Genomic DNA, 21,881 nt, shown 5'->3' on the forward strand with positions numbered 1-21,881 from the left:
CCTGCACAAGGAATGCACATGGGGCCCCCTCCTCTCTTAAAACACCCCTGAAGATGTCACTAAATATATTTTGGGGTCTATGTGACGAGGAAAAGTATGGCTGAGGGTAGATTAATTTGTTCTCACTGCTAAGAGACCAGAGCCTTCAGATGAATGAAAACCCGCAGAGATGTACTCAGAATCCGGGTATGAGGTCAGATTAGCTGTTTCCTGACTGACACTGAGTGGGCCAATAACAGCTGGTGCCAAATGTAATAGAGTGAGAGTTTAGAAAATGTGAGAGTTTAGCAGTAAACTCTCACATTTTTTTTTATACTCTGCCAATGTAATAGAGTCCTATGTTTTTACCCTCAAAAAAAACCTCACGATTTAAACTCTCATCCAGATGTTTTCCCATTTTGAAGATAAAACTCGACCAATGTGAGAGATTACTGCTAAACACTCACATTTTCTAAACTCTCACCCTATTACATTTGGCCCCTGGTCTTTTGTCTGTTGGATATCTCACAAAATGAGGGTTTGCAATTTCCATTATCAAATTCGGTAGCAGGATAGGTGTTGCCAACGAACAAATCCTATGAGCTTAACGTGTTTCCATGCCTGGACTGGCACCTGTTACGAGCGCAATTGTGTATCTAGTTCATTAGATAGATGTTTATCCAAACCCTACAGTTCCTATATGTAATTGGGTTCCTTTTAGGTGTGCTGTCCTTGTCCTTGTCAGATCAGTTCCATACCACCTAGTATAGGAAAGCATTATGTAGGTTTAATTACATGTGTAGATGCACTTTACCCACAAGGAGGAGAGATATTTGACTGTATATAGATATTTTGTGCTTGTTGGGTGCCTCTGACATATACTGGGTGCTATTGGTATGTATTGGATAAGGGCCCTCAAATCAAATTTATCCATTACACTCTGTGTGCCACAACTTTTTCCTATCATAATTGCTAACTACTAACATTTTTAAAACTTTGATCAAGCACCAAGCCTGCTGTACCACTAATATTATTGTACAACTATGCAGCTGTAAAACAGTTTACAAGCTTTTTTCATATATTTACTAATTTTTGCATGGTTTATGACACTAAGTACACTTTTCTGCTGTTGTAGGATATATTGCAGAAAACACAAGGAACAGATGCATAACTCCGAAGGTAATTATTCAACCAGAAACACCTATTTATTTTTATTTCACATTTTTTTGAATATAGTAAAGGGAAAGTTTTTAAACTTCAACGGCAGCAATACAGGTTGAGTCTATCATATCCAAAATGCTTGGGACCAGGGGTATATTGAATATCCGATTTTTCTGTGTTTTGGAATATTTGCATATCATAATGAGATCTTGGGAATGGGACCCAAATCTAACACCGAATGCATTTGTTTCATATACACCTTATACATACAGCCTGCAGGTCATTTTATATAATCTTTTTATTTTGTGCATCAAAAACAATGTGTACATACATGAAATTTAATTTGTTTCCTATACACCTAGGTAATTTTATACAAAGTTTGTGTACATTGAACCATCAGAAAGCAAAGGTATGCTTAAAAAATCTAATTCTGTATTTCGGAATATTAAGTATTTGGATATGGGAGACTGAACCTGTTGCATAGCTTTTGTGGTCAGATCACAATTCATTTGGTCAGTTGGTAAAACAAAGAATTTGAACTGTTTTATGTATTTCATGCATTTTTGTGGGAGTAGAGGGGTCGGATGACCAGATTATTTTGGTAGCTTAAAGACTTATTTTCCTTATTTTGTAAGGATAGTTGCACCCAAAAATGGATGGAATATCTGAAATGAAACCCAGTCTTTAAAGTTTGCCTAAAAAAAATAAATAAAAGCTGTCTGCAGCAACTGTATAGAACCACCTTTAAATAAATGTGCGTCAAAAAGTGGGTTTATACTGAGCTGCCATGTGGAGTCAATAGGTCTTCTTGCTAAAGAGGTAAAAAATCAAAATGGTAGAATGATCCTCTCCATAGCAAACTATATACTTGTTTGCATCTCCTGAATTTGTACTAAGCCTTGGAGAAAGTACCAACCAATCAGCTCCTATCTGTAACTCTACTGGCTGTGTTTAAAAAAAAAACAAAAAAAAACAAGTTAGGAGCTTAGTACATCTACCCCTTTGTGTTGCAAGTTGCAACGTTAATTATGCATGGTTGTTTGCACTGTATTGGCAACTAAGGTCTAGATTTAATTAGCCACAATACTTACCACAGTCTTGTAGCCTCGGACTTTACCGCCTACAGCTATTCAATTAAAAGCTCTTTTCCTTGCGCAGCTAACGCACGTCTAACCCATAGATTTTGGGTTAAGTGCCCGGAGCTATGAGTTAACGCATTGCTCATGGTAAGGGCAGAAAGCCCTACTAAATGTGGATTTCTGTTCAAGAGTTGGTGAACAGAAAGCTGCGTTAAATGCTGCCTGTGGGCTGCAATTGAATAGCCCCAGGCAATGCTACAAGCCCGCGTTAATTAGCACGGCTATTTGAATTTGGCTCTAAATCTCATGTCTCTATTAGATGAGTTAGAAGGAGGATTTGGTCACAGAGACTTGAGTCCATCGCCCCGTAAATGTGGCAGAGGGAGAGGCTCGCGTGGAAAGTCAAGGACCACAAATTCCAGAGGGCAGTCTAATGAGAGCAGACTCCCATCTTCGCACTGTACAGAAGAGACAGAAAGCAGCTCCAGTGTAAGTCGTTAGACTGTAATAGAATATTTGATGTGGATTCAAATGCAGTGTGGGCAATACATTCAGTATATATTTAACATTTCTTTGAAGATTTCTTTACCTCTTTTTTTTTATTTTTTGTCCCCCCCCCTCTGCCAGAGAGACAGGTCACCTCACAGAAGCAGTCCAAGTGACACTAGGCCGAAGTGTGGCTTCTGTCATGCGGGCGATGAAGAGAATGAGACACGAGGCAAGCTCCATGTATTTAATGCAAAAAAGGCAGCAGCGCATTACAAATGCATGGTACGTATTTATCTTTCACACTCTAGTACCATGGTCACAAATTGAGGAGGAATATGCTCACTAAAACCAGTTCCTTTCTCTAGCTTTTCTCCTCTGGGACAGTCCAGCTCACAACTACGTCAAGAGCTGAAGTTGGCGACTTTGATATTAAAACTGTGATTCAAGAAATGAAACGAGGCAAGCGAATGGTAAATATCAATATATTGCATAATGCTTTCTAACAGCTGCATGTTTCATGCTTGATTAACAAATTCTAGCAAGCCGTAGTTTTATCTGCTGCCAGTTTCAGTACTTGTAGATTAATGGCTAGAAAGTGTCTTAATTCCTCCTTTCATGTGGTAAATCATGGCATGCAATTGTTACACTGCACACTTCTGTATATCTGCATTAAGTGGTTCTGTAAACCGAGCAGCCTATTGTTTCACTAGGACCTAGGAGACCACTGATGCATAAATACTACACACTAACACTGCTGCTTGCTCTGTGAAGGTGTGGATGCAGTTCTCCTTTTTGGTCTCTCATCAACTCCTTTATTATTTTATTGTTTAGTAACTATTTGATTCTAAGACATGCGTGCACTAGCGTAAAAGAAAGTATCAAAATAAGATTAACCTCCATTTATAAAAACAAATGCAATGTTTAGAATTGTCCCCCAAACATGCTCCTCTTCTGGCCTAATATGTGATTTGTAAGTCATGAATTGTTGCTAGGTGACCTTTTGCTTTGCCCCCTTCTAATTAAATGATGTAGAAAGGGTGCAATGTAACCAGTGCTGTAACCTTACTGCTCATCTGATCAATATAATACCAATCCATTCCTCTCGAACAACAGACTTGCTGTGTGCTCCCCAGTGCCTTTTAGATGGGTGCTCCATCCAGCATTTTTCTCACGCTGCCCGGCATCCAGGGCCAGCTCGACTTACGGGGTGTGTTTATGGAAAGGTGGGAAGTGCATGCATAACAGTAATACAGCAATACATAGTGCGTAGCTACTGCAGAGGTGGATATTATCCCCTTCCTCCCTCCCTCCCTCCCTCCCTCCTCCTCCTCCTGCAGCCCCTGGAGGGAGTTCCGCTCTGCTTCCAGCCTCAGCAGCATCAGGGTGTGTTCCTTCTCACCGTTTCTTTAGCACAATGTGTGATCGAAGTTGCAAATGGACAGACATGCTCTATTGTAAGGGTAGTGGTGCCCTCGATAACTATCATGTTTGTGATGGTAAGAGTGGCCACTGCACACAGAATGCCACCATAGGTCTGCCAACCCCAGCCGGTCTGCGCGCCACCCCCTTTCCCTGTCCCGCTTGCTCAAAATGCCACCCAGCTTCAAAAAAATTCTGGGATCACACTGGGTATGTCACCATGCACCTTAATGCAACGATGTCGTAATCGTGCAGTTGCTCAGTAATATCGCCCAGTGTGTACCCACCATTAGAGAGAAATGTTGTAGTTATTCGCACAAAGAGGGGGTCTGTGACAAACTGTTAATTAGCCCATTTGAAACCAGAATGATTTACTCACAGGACCATCTCTTGTATGTATATGCTAAATACCTCCTCTCACCACCCTTCTGGTCTTCATCCCAACTGTAGGTATTACATCAGTACTAGTTAGATATTTGTGGAGCAGAATGGACATAGAGGCCACACTATCTATTGCCTGCTGCCTCCTACAGAAATGTGTATATCTAATGCAGGGCATACACAGCCAGATAAAATGTCTGTCGGTCTGACAGACATTTTATCTGCCGGCTGCCAGCCGCAGATGTCGCCGGCATAGACTGTGAGAGAAATCTCAGTGTATAGCCCGACATCCGCGCTCCGCCCCCGGGGGAGGAGACATTTCCCTGTTCCTTCCGTAGGAAGGAACACAGGAAATGTCTGTCTGTCGGCCGCGCTGGGCATACACTGCCCGATGCGGCCGACAGTTACCGGGTAAATATCGCATCGGACGGGCATGCTGGACAATCCTGCATGCCCGACCGAGCAATATTTAACCCTCGGTCGCCCGCGCACACGCTACAATTACCGGGGCGATCAGGCGGATCGCCCTGATAATTGTAGCGTGTATGGCCAGCATAACATACACCGTATTTAAAGAGCACATTTGCTAACACTGTTTCCCCCAAAATGTCCGTGCGAGATCTGATATTAATTGGTGTTGTCATTTCATCTCTGCAGAAGTGTACATTATGTGGTCTACTAGGTGCTACAATTGGATGTGAAATTAAGGCCTGTGTGAAAACTTATCACTATCACTGTGGCGTACAGGACAAGGCTAAATATATTGAGAACATGTCACGGGGGATTTACAAGTAAGAGCTGATTATTACATTTCAAAGTAAAATGTGTACAGATTGACCTGAAATGAGAAATCCTTCATATATTTTCTAGAACTGTATGTATCAATATATCATGGTTTAGAAAAACCTGCTCAGGCACTAATGTCTGGAATAAGAGTTGTCATATCTCCATCTGTGGTATATATTCTGCATCTCTATAGCAGTCATTTTCTTAAATGCACGGGGCACGCAGGGAGCATTCCTTGCAGAGTATAGCAGAGGTTCACTGATACACAGGGGAATGTAAGAACCGTTTCTACTTCGGGATCCATAGAAGATCCACAGGGTAACCTTGGGGTGTAGGTGATGCAGAGTCATCCGGGCAGCTTATGCATTAAATTCTTCTCCCAGGCTCCTCGGTTTCGTTGGGTGCCCGGCCGGAGTCGGGTTACTGAACACGCAGTGGAGCTGTTGCTAACAGCCCCTGAAGTTTGAAGAATCTTCAAGTGCGGCAGCACGGACAGTCCAGTGGAAGTTCGTACTGCCGCATCATCACCCCGCTGACGCCAGTACTGATCCGGGGATCTCGGCGGGCCTCTGGGGTCTTGGCTAGCAGAGACCCCGGAGGATCCCTAGACTGCGGCCGGATCCCATGGGACAGCAGGTAAGCGTCACGCGCCGCAGTGGTGTGTGCCGAATTGCAGTCTTTTTCCTCCAGGGCTGGGGACTCCCTGGGGTTGACAGCGTTTGGAACCAGGCACTGAGTCCTGCGCTTCCACAAAGCCACCTGGGACAGTGTGCTGGAGTTGGCGGGAACGCTTCAGCCTCCTAGGGCACCTCAATAGTTAACTTTTCAGCCTCCAGGATGCACTGGGGTCCCTCTTCTATACCCCACCCCCAGGCCAAGGCACCTTCAGTTTCGTAGGTGCCCGGCCGGAGTCGGGTCACTTCAAGAGGGCTGCGTCAAGCAGCCCCAAAAAATTATTTCCTGCGGAGTGGTCAGCATGGACAGTCCAGTGTGGGATGGATCTTCACACCGGATACGAACCAAGCATTGGTGCTTTCTCATGAGGTGTCTGTCCCTGACTTGGTGGTTTCTCATGAGGTGTCTGTCCCTGACTTGGTGGCTTCAGACAAGTCACCTCACCAAGGTGTGTCCCTTTTGGATTCCGAATTGTGTCCTCCTGACGACGGACGTCTGTCCCCGAGGCCGGGGAGCCGTGACAGGTCCACACTTCTTCCAGGGAAGGTGGACATCAGAGGAGTCCGTCCTTCCAATAGACATATTGGAACTCAGGGCGGTCCTCAAGGTTCTTCAGCAAGCAAGACTGCTTCACGGAAAACCCGTGCAAGTCCAGTCAGACAACACTACCACGGTGGCTTACATAAACCGCCAAGGAGAAACTCTTAAGTCAGGCGGCACTTTTGGAGGTGTCCCGCATTCTGATATGGAGTTGTATTAAATTTGAGCCGAGACGCGATACTTTTCCGCCTACAAAACAGGCGAAAAGTCCAGGGCGCGAAAAGTATCGTGCGCGTGCCTGCTTTACCCCGTATTCAATTTGAAAGTACGCGAAAACGGGACCCGGCGAAACTTGAACTGGCGGAAAGTACCGTCAGATTTGGGGAAATCAGCCTGACACCCCCCAAAAGATGCTCTGACATGGGGGTTCCTTATTGTACCCCTCGATTTGGCTTGCTGAAGGTATTTGGTCTTTTTAAACAGACTAAATAGCATTTTTCTATACGTGGTGCAGAATAATATTCAGGAGTATTTTTTTCCCAGAAAATAAGTTATCCCAGCAAATTTGGGGTACTTGAAAATGGGGTCAGCATATTTAAAAGTTGCTCAAGTGAAGTTGAGAAAATCGTGAAAAATCCACCTGCTGCAAGTAATAAAAAAAAACACTTGGGGCATACTTGGGGACCCCCCCTTCCCCCCCCCCCCCCCCCCCCAGAGTCAAGTTCGCTAGTTTTGGGGTGTCCTTAAGTGTTTTCATTTTTTTTTTTACTACCTTTTGGGGGGACTGTCTGAAGGCTGCAGCGGGGTTCCTGCGACGTTGCACCCCAAATCTGCACTTTTTGCCGCCTGCTATTCATAGGCAAAACTTTTTCAGCTAGTACATTGCATTGACTTTCTGTCTAGGCGGAAAGTATTTCAAATTGAATACAGGGTAAAAGCAAAACAGGCGAAAACTACGTCATCGGCGGAAAAGTATCGCGGATCCAGACTTTTCGCCTCAAATTGAATACGGGCCATGGGCGGAAGGCAAACTCCCTGCCATCTCGACAGTGTTCATTCCAGGAGTGCTAAACTAGGAAGCTGACTACCTCAGCCGTCACGATGTGCAGGGGGAATTGTCTCTACACCCAGAAGTGTTTAAACTCCTAGTGGACAAGTGGGACCTTGTGGCATCCAGGAACATCCACAAGCTGCCAGTGTACGGGTCCAGGTCAAGAGACGCAGAGGCGTTCTTGGTGGATGCTCTGCCGGTCCAGTGGACCTTCCAGCTTGCATATCTGTTCTCTCTCCCCCCCCCCCACCGCCCGCCTCGTTCTCTCTTCTTCCTCGAGTACTTCGGAAGGTCAAAGAAAACGGGGGCGTCACGTTCCTGCTGGTGGCTCCAGCATGGCCCAGACGTCACTGGTACTCTTCTGAGTCTCTCCATCGACGCTCCATGGCTGTTGCCTCAACGACCGGACCTGTTGTCTCAAGGTCCTTGTCTTAACCCGGACCTGGGCAGTCTGTCTTTGACGGCATGGCTCTTGAGACATCTCTCCTCAGGGCTCGGGAGCCAACTTCGGTTGGGATTTACCACAAAGTGTGGCATTCCTTCTTCAAGTGGTGTCATTCTAAGGGTTATGACCCCCCCCCCCCCCCCCCCAGGTTTTTTGTATATATAGAGTTCTGGCTTTCCTACAGGCGGGCTTGGAGCAAGGGCACCGCCTTGCTTCGCTGAAGGTACAGTTCTCGGCCCTGTCAGTATGGTTTCAATGTAGGATTGCTCTTATTCCTGATATCCGCACCTATCTGCAAGGTGTGCTATGAATTCAGCCTTCCTTTTGTCCCCCCAGTGGCTCCTTGGGATTTGGCTGTGGTCCTTAGGGCTTTGCAAGGCCAGCCGTTTGAACCACTGGGCTCAGTGGATTTCAAATGGCTTACAGTGAAGACATTGTTTCTTCTGGCTATTGCTCCAGACTTGGGTGCGCTCTCATGTTGCCCCCCCTTTCTGATTTTTCACAGGGACAAGGCGGTGCTTTGGACTCGCCCTGGTTTCCTACCTACAGTGGTGTCTAGTTTCCACATTAATGAGGAAATCATAGTACCGGCCTTAAATTCCCCAGACCTCTCAGCTAGTGAGCCCTCATTGGATGTGGTACGTGCTCTAAGGCTTTATGTTGATTGTACCAGTTCTCTTTGGAATCAGACTCTTTGTTTGTCCTCTTTGGTTTCCATAAGAAGGGATGGCCTGCCAATAAACAGACGTTGGCAAGCTGGATTCGCTTGGCCATCTCTGAGGCTTACATTCATGAGGGCCTTCCTGTTCCGCCCACTGTCACTGCTCTTTCTACTGTCTGTGGGTCCGTGGGCAGCTTGCCGTGGCGCCTCAGCTGTTCAGCTTTGTAAGGTGGCCACGTGGTCTTCTGTCCATACCTTTTTGTAAGGTATTATGCTTTTGATACTTCGCCTCTGGGCGCGGATTCTCCTTTCTGCACAGGAGCGTCCCCACCCTTGAAGAGACTGCTTTGGAACATCCCCAAGGTCTCCTGTGGAGCCCTATGGACCCTGCAATAGAAAATAAGATATGGTAAGAACTTGCCTTTTGTTATCTTTCTACGAAGTCCATAGGGTCCACAGGGCTCCCACCCTGTCGCACCTGTGCTGCACATAGGCTGTGTTCTGGTCACTGGTTTTCCATCTCCTTCTGTGTGATACTTGTGTGTTCCAGACTTTCTTCTCTTTCTCTCCTCCTTCGGCTTGTTACATAACTGAAGGTGCCTTGGGGTGGGGTATAGGAAAGGGGCCCCGGTGCATCCTGGGGGCTGAAAAAATAACTATATTGAGGTGCCCGACCACTACGTCATCGCCTATACCCCAAGGTCTCCTGTGGACCCTATGGACTTCGTAGAAATAGAGATAACAAAGGTAAGTTCTTAGCATATCTCTTATTTTGTCCTACTAGTCTGTGTAGTTGACCAGTAAGTGCCATTAAGTGCAGGTGTTGTTGTTGTTCTGCATTTGTCTGTCTTGAGTTTCTTTCTAGAACTGTCAGCCATTTTTTGATTCTAAGCCCCCCTCAGAGGCAGGGGTCAAGTCAAAAATATATGTTCCAGGTCTGATACAGGCTGTGAAGGCAGCCCTGATAATTGAGGAAGATGAGTCTCCTGCACCTATTTCATGGAAGAAAAAGTGACTGAGGCTATATTACTGTTGTCTGACCAACTGGTGAATCACTTGGAGGTAGCATGGAAAACGTCGGGGAAGTGTTATCAGCCGCAGAAGCGTCTAGTCTTTGCTTATCCTTTTGCTGAGAATTATTTTACCAAGTGGGAGACTCCACCGGTGGTGGATTCCCATGTCACATGCTTGGTAAAAAGCGCAACGCTAACTATACCTTCCATGTCATCCCTGAAGGATTCTACAGATAGGAAGGTAGAGCTCTGCCTTAAATCTGTTTATTTCCTTTGAGGGGCTGCGTGCAGACCAGCTATGGCCATTTGCTGGGTGGCTTGGGCCATGGAATGTTGGGCTAACATCCTGGAAACTTCCTTGGCCCTAAATGCTACCAAAAAACAGCTGAATCTTGTGGGAAATTGCTGAGATTCTGCTACCTATATAAATGAGGCAGCATTGGATATTGGCTTACTAAATGGCAGGATTTCTTCGGCGCCATTGCGTCTTGCCGCTCTGTGGCTCCGTTCTTGGAGGGCTGATGCGGAATCCAAGAAGGGATTGGAGTGTTTGCCTTATGACGGTAAAGTCTTGTTTGGCCCTGATTTGGACAAAATTGTGAATACCTTCAGCAGCGGCTAAATCGGATTGTCTTCCTTCTGCTCCAGCCTCTTCGGTGGCTCTGGCTCTGTCCTTTCGGGACTATTGGGCCCCAGGTAAGGCTAGAACTCAGGCCTTTCCCAGGCCATCTACCGCCAAGAAATCTGCCAGGCCTAAGAAGCAGTCCTGGATTACCAGACGTCTGGCTGCCAAGCCTGATGACAAGCCCTCCGCTTGATGGGACAGGCCTCCTCCTGGGGGACCCCAGGGTGGGAAGCCGACTTCTTCAGTTCGCCCAGTACTGGTGTCAGACTACTACGGATTCCTGGGTGAGGGAAGTGGTCTCTCTGGGGTATGCCCTCTCCTTCCACAGAAGGCCTCCCCATCAATTGTTTTGCACAGGACTTCCGGAAAACTTGGACAAGGCTTTGGCTATTCAAGAGGTGGTACAATCCATTCTGCAGGCAGAGGTCATTGTACCGGTCCCGTTGTCCCAAAGGGGGAGGGGTGGTTGTTCCAGCCTTTTTCTAGTCCAGAAACCAAACTGTTCTTACCGTCCTATTCTCAATCTCTGGTCCCTGAACAAATTCCTCAGGGTACCCAGGTTCAGAATGGAAACCCTACGCTCAGTTATGCTGTGTATGGAACATGGGGATTTTATGGTATCCCTGGATATTCAGGATGCAAACCTGCATATTCCAATTGTTTCAGCTCACCAATGTTTTCTCAGGTTCACTGTGTCACAACAGCAGTTCCAGGCTCTCATTTGGCCTTGCCACTGCACTTCGGGTGTTTACAAAGGTCATGGCGGTAATTTCAGCCCATCTGTGGCTGCAGGGGATCCGCCTGTTACCTTACCTGGACGACCTCTTGCTACTAGCAGGGTCCCCAGAGGTGCTTCGCCATCACCACCTGCAGCTAACGATATTTGTGCTCCAGGTACTCGGGTAGTTGATAAATTGGAAGTCATCACTGATTCCATCTCAAAGGAAGCTCCATCTGGGAGCCCTGTTGGATTCACAACAGCAAAGGATTTTTCTGACTGCAGAAAATATCTCCACTTTGCAGATGCGTTTACGAGGATGCCTTCACAGTCGCCGAGTGTCAGTCCTCTCAGCGATGCAGTAACTGTCATGGGCGGAAGACTATCTAACAGCCATATCGGTGGTGTTCATTCCAGGAGTGCTGAATTGGGAAGCTGACTTCTACAGCTGTCACGACGTGCATCCCGGGGAATGGTCTCTTCACCAAGAAGTGTTTCAGCTCCTAGTGGAGAAGTGGGGCCTTCCAGACGTGGACCTCATGGCCTCTCGACTAAATCACAAGCTACATCCGTACAGGTCCAGGACAAGAGACGCCAAAGCTTTCTTGGTGGACGCTCTGTCAATCAAGTGGACCTTCCAGTTTGTGTTCCTGTTTCCTCCGTTCTCCCTTCTTCCTCACGTTCTTCGAAAAGCTCAAACAAGAGGGAGGCATGGTCCTGCTGGTGGTTCCAGCATGGCCCGATGTCCATGGTACTCAGGTCTTCGGAGTCTCTCCATCGATACTCTGTGGCTGATGCCTCAACATCCGGACCTGTTGTCTCAGGGTCCTTACCTCTACCTGGATATCGGTCATCTTTCTTTGTGACGGCGTGGCTCTTGAGACATACCTCTTAAGGTCCAAGGGTTTTTCCAGCTCTGTGGTTAATACCATGCTCAGAGCACGTAAACCTGCTTCTGATAGAATTTACCACAGGGTATGGCATAACTTTTTGGACGACACCGTTCAAAATAGGTATGACCCCCCAAGTGTTTAGTATATCCAGAGTGTTGGCTTTCCTGTAGGCGGGTTTGGACCTTGGTCTCCGCCTTGCTACACCTGAAGTTCCACTTCCTGCGTCCGCACCTTTCTGCAGGGGGTCCTTCATATCCAACCTCTTTTGTCCCTCCTGTAGCGTCTTGGGATTTGGCTGTTGTCCTTAGGGCCCTCCCTTTGAACCACCGGGCTCAGCAGACCTCAAATGGCTTACTGCTAAGACTGTTTTTTTTTTTTCTTCTGGCCATTGCTTCTGCCAGAAGAGTTTCCGATTTGGGGACTCTCTTGTCGTTCCCCACTTCTAGTTTTTCACAGGGACAGGGCAGTGCTTCGAACTCGCCCTGGGTACCTTCCTAAGGTGGTCTCTAGTTTCCACAATAATGAGGAGTTTTTTGTGTCAGCCTTTAACTCCCCAGACCTCTCGGCAGGGGAGGCCTCATTGGATGTGGTACGTGCCCTCAAGATTTATGTGGATCGTACCAGTTCTTTCCAGAAGTTAGATTCCTTGTTTGTACTTTATGGTTTCCACGAGAGGATGGCCGGCCAATAAACAAACTTTGGCTAGATGTCTTCGTATGACTATTTTTGAGGCTTACATTCATGAGGGCATTCCAGTCCCGCCCTCTGTTACTGCTCATTCTACTGTCTTTGGTCCCTTCGTGGGCAGCTCGTCGTGGTGCCTCGGCTGTACAGCTATGTAAGGCGGCCACGTGGTCTTCTATCCAGACCTTTTTGAGGTATTACTCTTTTTGCCACTCAGAATACTTCAATTGGGCGGCAGATTCTCCTTTCTGCACGAGTGTCAGTACCCTTGAAGGTACTGCTTTGGGAATCCCAAGGTCACCCTGTGGACAGTCTATGGATCCTGAAGTAGAAAAATAGAGAGATAACAAGGGTAAGTTCTTACCATATATCTAAGAGGTCCATATGGTCCACAGGGCACCCCCCCTGACGCACCTGTGCTTCAGTTGGGCTTCTCTCGGGTCACCGGTTTTCCGTCTCCTCCTGTGTGAGAATGTGATTATAGTGTGTTCCAAACATTCTTCTCTTTTATCCTCCTCCGGCCTTTGGCTTGCTACGTAACTGAGTTTCTGGCCCAGGGGTGGTGTATAGAGCGAGACCCATTGCATCCTGGGAGAAGAATTTACTGCGTAAGGTCCACGGATGACCCTGCATCACCTATACCCCAAGGTCACCCTGTGGACACTATGGACCTCGTAGAAAAAGAGATAATAAGGGCAAGTTCTTATCATCTCTATTTTTTTCCACTTCGTTGTTCATGATTATTGAAATGAGAGAAATGGTTAGGGAGGAGTCTCTACCGTCTTGTGCTTTTCTCTTATTTTCATCTACTTCTTACTCCCCACTAGGGCACCTTACACTTGGTTGCTTTGCTGCTTATCTGGGTGTTATGGTCGCTAATGTAGCAATGTATATCCTTGTCCTCGTCCGGTTTTGTATTGTACTGTAAATCACTGGTTAACATATTCGTTTATGTACTTTGTAATGCGCTGCGGAACACTTTTGGTGCCATATAAATAAATGATGATGATAATTAGACTTTTGTACCCTGATGGCCACAGACTCTTAATGGGATGCATTTTGCATTTCATGTTCCACTTTGGACCTCAAGCCTCACCTCCTCACATCTACAAGGGGGCCTGCATAAGGGGCACTGCTGTCAATGTTAATTAAAATAAGACCTACCCCGAAAATAAGCCGTATGGTGTTTTTTTTTTACCAAAAAAAAAAGACATTGTCTTATTATCGGGGGAACACGGTATAACTGAGGCTAAATAGAGCAGTGTGCTAGGAGAAACCTGAAAGGCTTTATGTGATATTCGATTGAACTGTTGTGCAATGAACAGGTTGTATGTTTTTTCACCTCTGCACACCTATACACTTATAGTTTCTGATGGGTTCTAGCAGAGTATGTTTACCTTTTATGGGCCTTGGAATGGTCCACCTAATGCCCTTTGGAATATTTTCCGACACTCCCTTCACCTGAATGGTGGGAATTACCCCTCCTCAATGCTGTTCTCTGTGCTCTTAGGAATTCCTCATGATAAAATTCATGGGGAAGTGGTCAGTGAGACACAGCAGGGACTGTGGCCTGTGCTTCTTGCCATATCATAGACCACCTCCTATCAGTGCAATTACCTTTTCTGGCCTCCTGTGGGGATGCAGCAATAGAAGTGATTGATAAAAATGTGTAAGGGTCAAAAATTAATCTCGGCTTCTTGACTGACTGTCAAGAATGCTAACCGTACAAAAAGCAAATAATTCTACCATCAATTCCCTTTAAACCTATAATCTGTGTCTCTGAATTTCTTCCTCAGACTCTATTGTAAAAATCACAGTGGCAATGATGAACGAGATGAGGAAGATGAAGAACGTGAGAGCAGGAGCAAAGGGAACGCAACAGTTGGACATGACAATAGCACTCCACAGCAGGTCAATGGAAATTGAGACCCGAGCATCTTCATAAGTAGGAGATGCCTGGAGCCCAGGAACATGCCATCCGTTTTTGATTGGGGAATGCTGGACATTTTTCAAGTTGCATTTCATTGATGCTTGTGAAAAGGATGTTGGGTTTTTTTTCTTCCTCCTTCTTTCCTTCCTTCCTCACATCCACCCCATTCTATATATTTTTTTTTTATATATATTTTAATAGTTGCTTTTAAAACCTACGTTTTGAAAGAATTCATGAAACAAAATTGTAGTAAACTTGCCAATCTGTTACAAAGTGTCCAGCAACACAATGCAAGGCGTATTGTGGCAGTGGAATAGATGAAGCGTTTGCTTATTTTATAAGCGAGCAGCTTTCCTTTCCCCCCGACCCCTACACCCCCCCCCCGTATCCCCCACCCCCTCAACCTGAAATGTACCTTACTTTGAGGCATGGCCATATTATATTGTCTGATAAAGATATAACGTGCTTGTCTATACTACATAACATATGTACATTAAATAGGCTGTTTGTTATTTAGCTGATTATGCAGACGAAATCCTTAAATGCAGAGTGTAAACTACATGTCGGCATTGACTGAGGACCTGCCAGTTAGCAGTAGCTGGATCTCCGGTTTCAATTTACCTCTTTAAACCTGTTGAAGCTATAAGAGAAATATTGTGTTTTGTGGCCAAATAGTACTATTAAGTGTGCTTTTTTTTTTTTTTAATCTGACTGCCTGTACTTGCCCTATCCTACATTTTTGTTAATTAAAATAACATAGGGTGTATTACTCTTACCACCATTTGTTAAATGAGATTCTGTTATAGGTTTAAAAATTCTCATCTGCCCTAAATCATTTTGTATTAATACATGAAATGCAGATCATTAACTTCTTTAGGCTACGTCACAACTTGGTTTTTTTTTTTTGGTTTTTTTTTTTTTGGTACTCAAAAAAAACTAGTCTTGTTTTGTTATGAATGGAAATGTATGTAACTGCTTTGCTGAATGTAGGGTATTTTGCAGCCTTCCTCTCCTCCTTCTTTTTTTTTTTTTTTTTTTTTTTTTTTTTATTTATTTTTAATTAAATCTTTGTACCATTCATCTGCACCAAGTATTTAACTGTCTAAAAGCGTACCCTGTAGAATAGTTTGCAGTTTCACTAGAATTAAGTGACTGATTCCTATCTATTGAAGGGTTACAGTCCCAATATTCATTTAGACCATGTGATTGCTGCCACCACACCACACAGATACACTTTATAGAACTGGCTCTTGGTGTTTCATATAACGTATGTTTCTTGAACACAATGAGTCTATATTTTCGGTTTTGGGTAAAATGTATCAATATTGTGAGGAATAAACTCTACTCTGTCTATATTCTATATTGAAGGTTCTTTATCAGCATGACCTTTCTGATTATAAAACTTGCCAGGACATAGTAGTGTTCATTCTAGCACCTGTCACAACCCGTGCAGTTCCTCTTTCCTGCCTGGGGTGTCGCTCTCTGCTTTGGTGCTTCTAGCACACTCAGCTGATGCAACAAACTGCTCGGATACAGACCAGTGTGTGCTAGAAGCACCAGAACAGAGAGCGACACCCCAGGCAGGAAAGAGGAACTGCATTGGATGTGACAGGTGCAGGGTGCTAGCATGAACACTACATTTTATAAAAAGTACAATGAACCTCTTGTGAAGCTAAGATAACTGCAAATGTTTTCCTTTTTAAAAATGATTGAAAGGAAATACCTGTGTTGGGCAACAGACTATACTCCGTACTCACAGTATCTCAGTAATGAGTAGTTAGTGCTGTGAACCAGTATCTTTGTCAATTAATAGATCTAGGGGTGTGCTACCTTTTTATGTCTGTAGATAGGCTGGAATTTAGTATCCCTCAAAAATTATAGTCACAAATTGCTCCTGTATCTGCTAACAAAATCTAAAACTCATGTTTGCTGACTAAATGTAAATTTATATATATATCCTTATTTTTTTTCCTTCATGGTTCTTTCATCTATTAAAAAGTTAGTAGAATGTTTCATATCTCTGACTCCAGTGTCAGAATTGTGTACATACCAGTTCCCTTCCTACATATTTTAAATGTCCTGTAGGTTCCTATATACTAGATAAGAAAAAAGGAAATGACTCCTGGTGCAGATAGCTGCATCCAGCTGCCCATATGGAAATAACGGACTGTGAGCGCAAGTGCATCATGTATTGGTTTCGGTGCATACTTTTTCTTTGGGAAGTATTGAAACTTATAAAATAGAAAGTAAGCAAATGTGTTTTACCATAGAACTTACACCATGACCGTCATCCTAGCTGCACCTATTTCAGCTTTTTTCCTGTCTTACTGTTAGACTTCTGGCAGACTTCATTGGGTCTCCTCTGATTAGATTCCAAGTCCAACACTCTTTTTTCTTGTTTTGTTTTTTTTGGAAAAAAAGACCACAAACTGTTTGTAACACTACAAATACTGTTAAAAAGGCTAGTAATTAATATAAGAACAGAAACCTATGATTGGTGACCAAAAATAAACCCATTGAGATATGTGCATGCTTTCCACCAGACTGGAAAATAATTGGCAGTGTCCTGTTTAATCTGGAGCCATGAGTTGCTGGTTTGGTTCGGGCTTTGCACCATGTAAGTACACTGTCCCCTAGGTGTAGTAACACAAGCCAGTGAGCTTTGAGATGGCACAGATGCATCGCACTGTAACGCAGAGCTTCCAAGTGATCTCAGGCAGTTTGGCTCGCTCTATTTTTGACATCTCCACTAAAAGTAACTGACTGAGAATGGCTTTTGTTATAAGCTCTATCTGTGTAATGGTCTTTTTGGTCATTATTTTATTCACAGCCAGCTATGGGTCAGGATTTCAGGACACATGCATGTTTGTATAGTGATTATCTTAAGGAGCTATTTAATTGCATCTACATTACTGACATCCTAAAACTGTGAAAGGATTATGATTTTGACAACCCTGTAATATAATATAATTGTACACTCATATTTGTTATGTAATGTTTGAAAAGTGCCTTACTATGTAAATAATTGTATTTGTATATTCTTGACGAGCATCTTCTGGATAGTGACCTGTTAATGTTTAGTCAAATGTACCTCTGTATTTTACTGTGTCTGTCGGTAAGTGTAGTTTTACTAGTTAGGCATGAAGAACTTATTTATAGTAGGTATGTAACATTTACATGCAATTTATTTCAATTCTGCCATTGTTTCATAACTAAGTATGTAAGCTTTATTAGCGAATAATCAGTTCTGGCACATTCACTGTTATACAGAAATGTTTGGAAACTGTAACAGACTTGTTTTATGGCTAAATATAGATATAATGGTGACATTCTCATTCATTGCAGATTTTATGTTCACTTTTTTTTTTCCGTCTAACTGCTGTGCAGCAGGGATGGGAACCCAGGAATGGCTGATGAGTCTGTTGTATACAGCTAGCCAGTGCAATGTCATAGGTTTTAGCATTTCTGCTACATGGTGGTATAGGTTTTTTTTTTTTTTTTAATTATTAAAATGGCTAGAACATCTGTGACTGGAAGTGTGTGTTTATTGGGCATAAAATAACTAGTTTCGTGTTGTATTTGTCTACAGCCATATTGTGTGTGTTCAAATTCTTTGTCACATTTATGCTCTTAAAATAGTTTATGGGTGTTTGGGTAAGGCCATTTTCACCTTCTGTTCGTGTGTTTGATCATGAATTCATACACAGTGCAGCCTAATTTCAGCACTTTATAAATTAAAAGATAATGGCTGTCTCCAGCCACTTCATGATTTTACGCCTAAAGCTAGCTACTCAGTCAGATTTATTTTTTTTGAGCAAAATGAGAAACTGAGCAATTTTTCAGCAAACTGCCAGCCACAATATCTCTGCTACACTTTATGCAATAGTAAAGTATTGTGACCACCGCGCTGTGTTAATGGTAAGAGAAGCTCAATCAAATGGTATAATAGTAATAAAAAAATGAGCGCTGTGTAAATTAAGTTCGTGGCACCTCTGAAATAAAAATTGTTAATATAGTGTTTATAGCTCCTTTATGAAAAGGTAATAGTGATGGTGGTTCCCGTTTACAAAGTTACTCTGCCGCAGATGAAAAATAAGAACTTTCCCTATCTTACCCTGAATCTCCAATCTCTCCAGAGATAAATTGTAGGTCCAGGCGGGGAGCACGAAGTCAGAGCTCGGCCTCAGCTCCTGCTCCACTGCGTGTTGTCGGGGCCGAAGGCACGGCCGCGATTGATGATGTCACCGGAGTTCGTGCAGGCTAGCGGCTAGTTAGCTGGAGTTTCCAATGTTGCGGGGACGTCCACCTCTTGCCACCAACGCGTTTCGTGCGTCATGCGCACTGTCATGATGTCCGAAATGCGTTGGAGGCAAGAGGTGGACGTCCCCGCAACATTGGGGAGACCGGCTAACTAGCCGTTCACTCTACCTGCACGAACTCCGGTGACGTCATCAATCCCGGCCGTGCCTTCGGCCCCGACAACATGCAGTGGAGCAGGAGCTGAGGCTGAGCTCTGACTTCGTGCTCCCCGCCTGGACCTACCCTGAATCTCCAATCTTTCCAGAGATTAATTGTAAGATAGGGAAAGTTCTTATTTGTCATCTGCGGCAGAGTGACTTTGTAAACTGGACCCACCATCACTATTACCTTTTCATAAAGGAGCAATAAACACTATATTAACCATTTTTATTTCACAGGTGCCACGAACTTAATTTACACAGCGCTCATTTTTTATTACTACACTTTATGCAATGTTTTATTAGAAGCTATGGATTTTCCACCACACTTATTTTGCTTAAGTATGCCCACAAGGAGGATGACAGACAGGAAAACATAGGAAATATGGGCAGATTATGGAAAAAGCACATACACTGCTTGATATCAAGATTTTCGTTCTTGGCCGATCGATCAGATAATCGAAAGAATGCATTTGTGGATGTTTTCTAACTGTTTTATCGGTGAGACGCTAAACCAATCGTTTATACACACTATACAATAACTCAGGCCGATCAGCCGATTATTGGAAAATTGACCCAATAATTGTATAGTGTGTTTTTACTCTGCTCAACTTTTTGCCTGTTTATGAAATGTTTGGTTGCTTTGCCAGCAAGCCACATATAATGTTACATTATTGTCTTCTATTTATAAGATGCTGCAAGGATTCCATAATGCTGGATGTTGGGATACAAAAATAACAAGAAATATAACTACAGACTGTAGATGAATTCCGATTGACACCAGATTTAAATGTGTTTTTAGCATAATTAATATAGAGAAGACAAAGGAGTGAAGGTCCTGGTCACATGAGCTTACAATTTATAAATGATATGGGTGGACACAATAGGGAGAGGAGTATAAAGACTGCAGCATTAGGAGAGACAGAGGGTGTAATCTAGAGCAAAATGGTTTTAAAATCATGTGTAAAGTTTTGGTGACTGGATAGAAATCTAATAGAGAGAGAGGGCCCACCCCCCATCTCTCTCTATTCTAGATGTTAGGCACAGTCTGGGAGAAATCCTGCAAGTGAAATTGTGATGTGGTGATCAGCGTGGAGGTGAGGTGGCAATCAGAAGAGCGAAGTGGGCAGGAGGGTGTTTGTGAAGAAATGGAAATAGAAGTAGGAGCGACGAGGTTGAGACATCAGTATGAATTGTAAGTTGTACAGCGAGCCAATGTATTGACTGACTGGTAAAAGGACGAGAGAGGAAAATTAAGGTGGGACGCAGAGCTGAGGATAGACTGGAGAGAGGTGAGCTGGGAGTTATGAAGGCCAGAGAGGAGCAGATTACAGTAATCAAGGTGGTAAATGATCAGGGCATGAATGAGCAATGCAATTGGTGAGGAATGGCATTATTCAGGACAAACTGCAGAGGTGGAAATGGTAGTATTGTTAAAGGGTCTGTATGGAGGGGTGAAGGAAAGGACAAGGGTGGCACCTAGACATCTTACGTGGGGAGCAGAGGAGAGAGACAATGCCACCAGGGTGGGAGTAGTGGGGGCATTGGCTGGGGAAAAGGCTGAGTTCAGTCTTTAAAAATACTGTATCGTGATTCAGAAAGCCTGCGCCATCTAGGATGAGATGGGAGAGGACAGTGGGAGAAAGGGCTGGGAAAGAGGTAAACTTATAATAAATGTATTGCCGACACAGGGGTATAATGAGTCCAAAGGAACTCCTAAACTTGCTAAGGGGAGATGTGTACAGGGAGAAGAGAAAGGGGCCAAAATATTTGGGCATAAACAGCCAATATAAAATAAAATGTGATTCACTTTGTGTAAGCGTGGCTAGAGGGTGATTGTATTTATAAATGGAAATCTGTGCTAAAAGTAAAAAGGTGTTTTTGCCCAAGACCTCATGCTATAAAAGGAACGTAATCAAGACATCTAAAAGGTAATTTATCTTGGTGAGTCCTAGAAAAGCCTTCTGTGTAAAAGGGTTTTATATTGTAATGATTTGAAATGCCAAGTTTCCCATAAAAGTTAGGAACAAGGACATTGAGGGATTTTGGGTCTGATTCAGAGCCACTCGTAAGCGGCAGCTCGTTCGCTCCGAGCGATGTTTGCCCAACTGCGCATGCGTACGGATTGTTATATGCATGCGCGAACCAGTCAGTGCGGCCGAAATTCATGTGCTCGCAAAATAGCGAATGCCTGCTATCTTGAGTGACAGGATGAGGCGTATGTGGGTGGTAACGGGAAGGTACTTGAAAACGGGGAGTGGAGATCCGATCGCAGGCGTGCTTAAAGGTCAAAACGGGCGTTTTATGGGTGTGCATATTTAAAACAGCAGCGTCATTGACCATGTCACTGGGTTTTTCTACTTCAGGGTCCATAGGGTATCCACAGGATACCTTGGGGTATAGGTGTGACGTCAGTCATCGGGCACCATAGAGTTAATCTTTCAGCCTCCCAGGATGCACTAGGGTCCCCCTCCTATACCCCGCCCCCGAGCCAAGGCACCTCAGTTTCGTTTGGTGCCCGGCCGGAGTCTGGTGCACCTGTTGGAGTGGGGGCTAGAAGAGCCCCTGAAGCTTTTCTTCATGCAGCTGTGGCTGCACATCTGGATGTACAGCATGGACAGTCAGTCCTGACGTCCATGCTGTCTTCCCTACACCCCCGCCGGTACCAGAACGCCGGTACCGATCCGGGGATGCTGGTGAGCATCTGGGGTCACAGCGGTGACCCCAGATGTTCCGGACCATGGCCGGATTCAAGTGGGGGGACAGCAAGGTAAGCAGCGGGGGTCCCGTGGTGGGTCCCCGCTGTTACATGGTCCAGAGTCCCCAGGCAGGGGGCTCCCTGGGGACTGGCTGCAGCGTGGAGCCAGGTAAGAACCTGCGCTTCCACTACCCCCC

The 21,881-nt window shown here is 44.6% G+C and overlaps 1 protein-coding gene across 2 annotated transcripts in view; it reads left to right on the plus strand.

Moving 5' to 3' along the window:
* The window catches only part of PHF6 (PHD finger protein 6), a 31,331-nt gene extending 15,261 nt beyond the window's left edge, over positions 1-16,070 (plus strand). For both annotated transcript variants that reach the window (XM_088465844.1, XM_088465843.1), the window contains exons 5-10: positions 1,115-1,158; positions 2,539-2,708; positions 2,847-2,990; positions 3,074-3,178; positions 5,166-5,299; positions 14,396-16,070. In XM_088465844.1, the coding sequence (XP_088321970.1) occupies positions 1,115-1,158; positions 2,539-2,708; positions 2,847-2,990; positions 3,074-3,178; positions 5,166-5,299; positions 14,396-14,525 (727 nt within the window). In that variant the 3' untranslated portion in view covers positions 14,526-16,070. The remainder of the gene's footprint in view (positions 1-1,114; positions 1,159-2,538; positions 2,709-2,846; positions 2,991-3,073; positions 3,179-5,165; positions 5,300-14,395) is intronic.
* Positions 16,071-21,881: the final 5,811 nt, after the last annotated feature.

This window comes from Taudactylus pleione, unplaced genomic scaffold (assembly GCF_031769625.1).
Source record: "Taudactylus pleione unplaced genomic scaffold, aTauple2 ptg000064l, whole genome shotgun sequence".
NCBI lineage: Eukaryota > Metazoa > Chordata > Amphibia > Anura > Myobatrachidae > Taudactylus > Taudactylus pleione.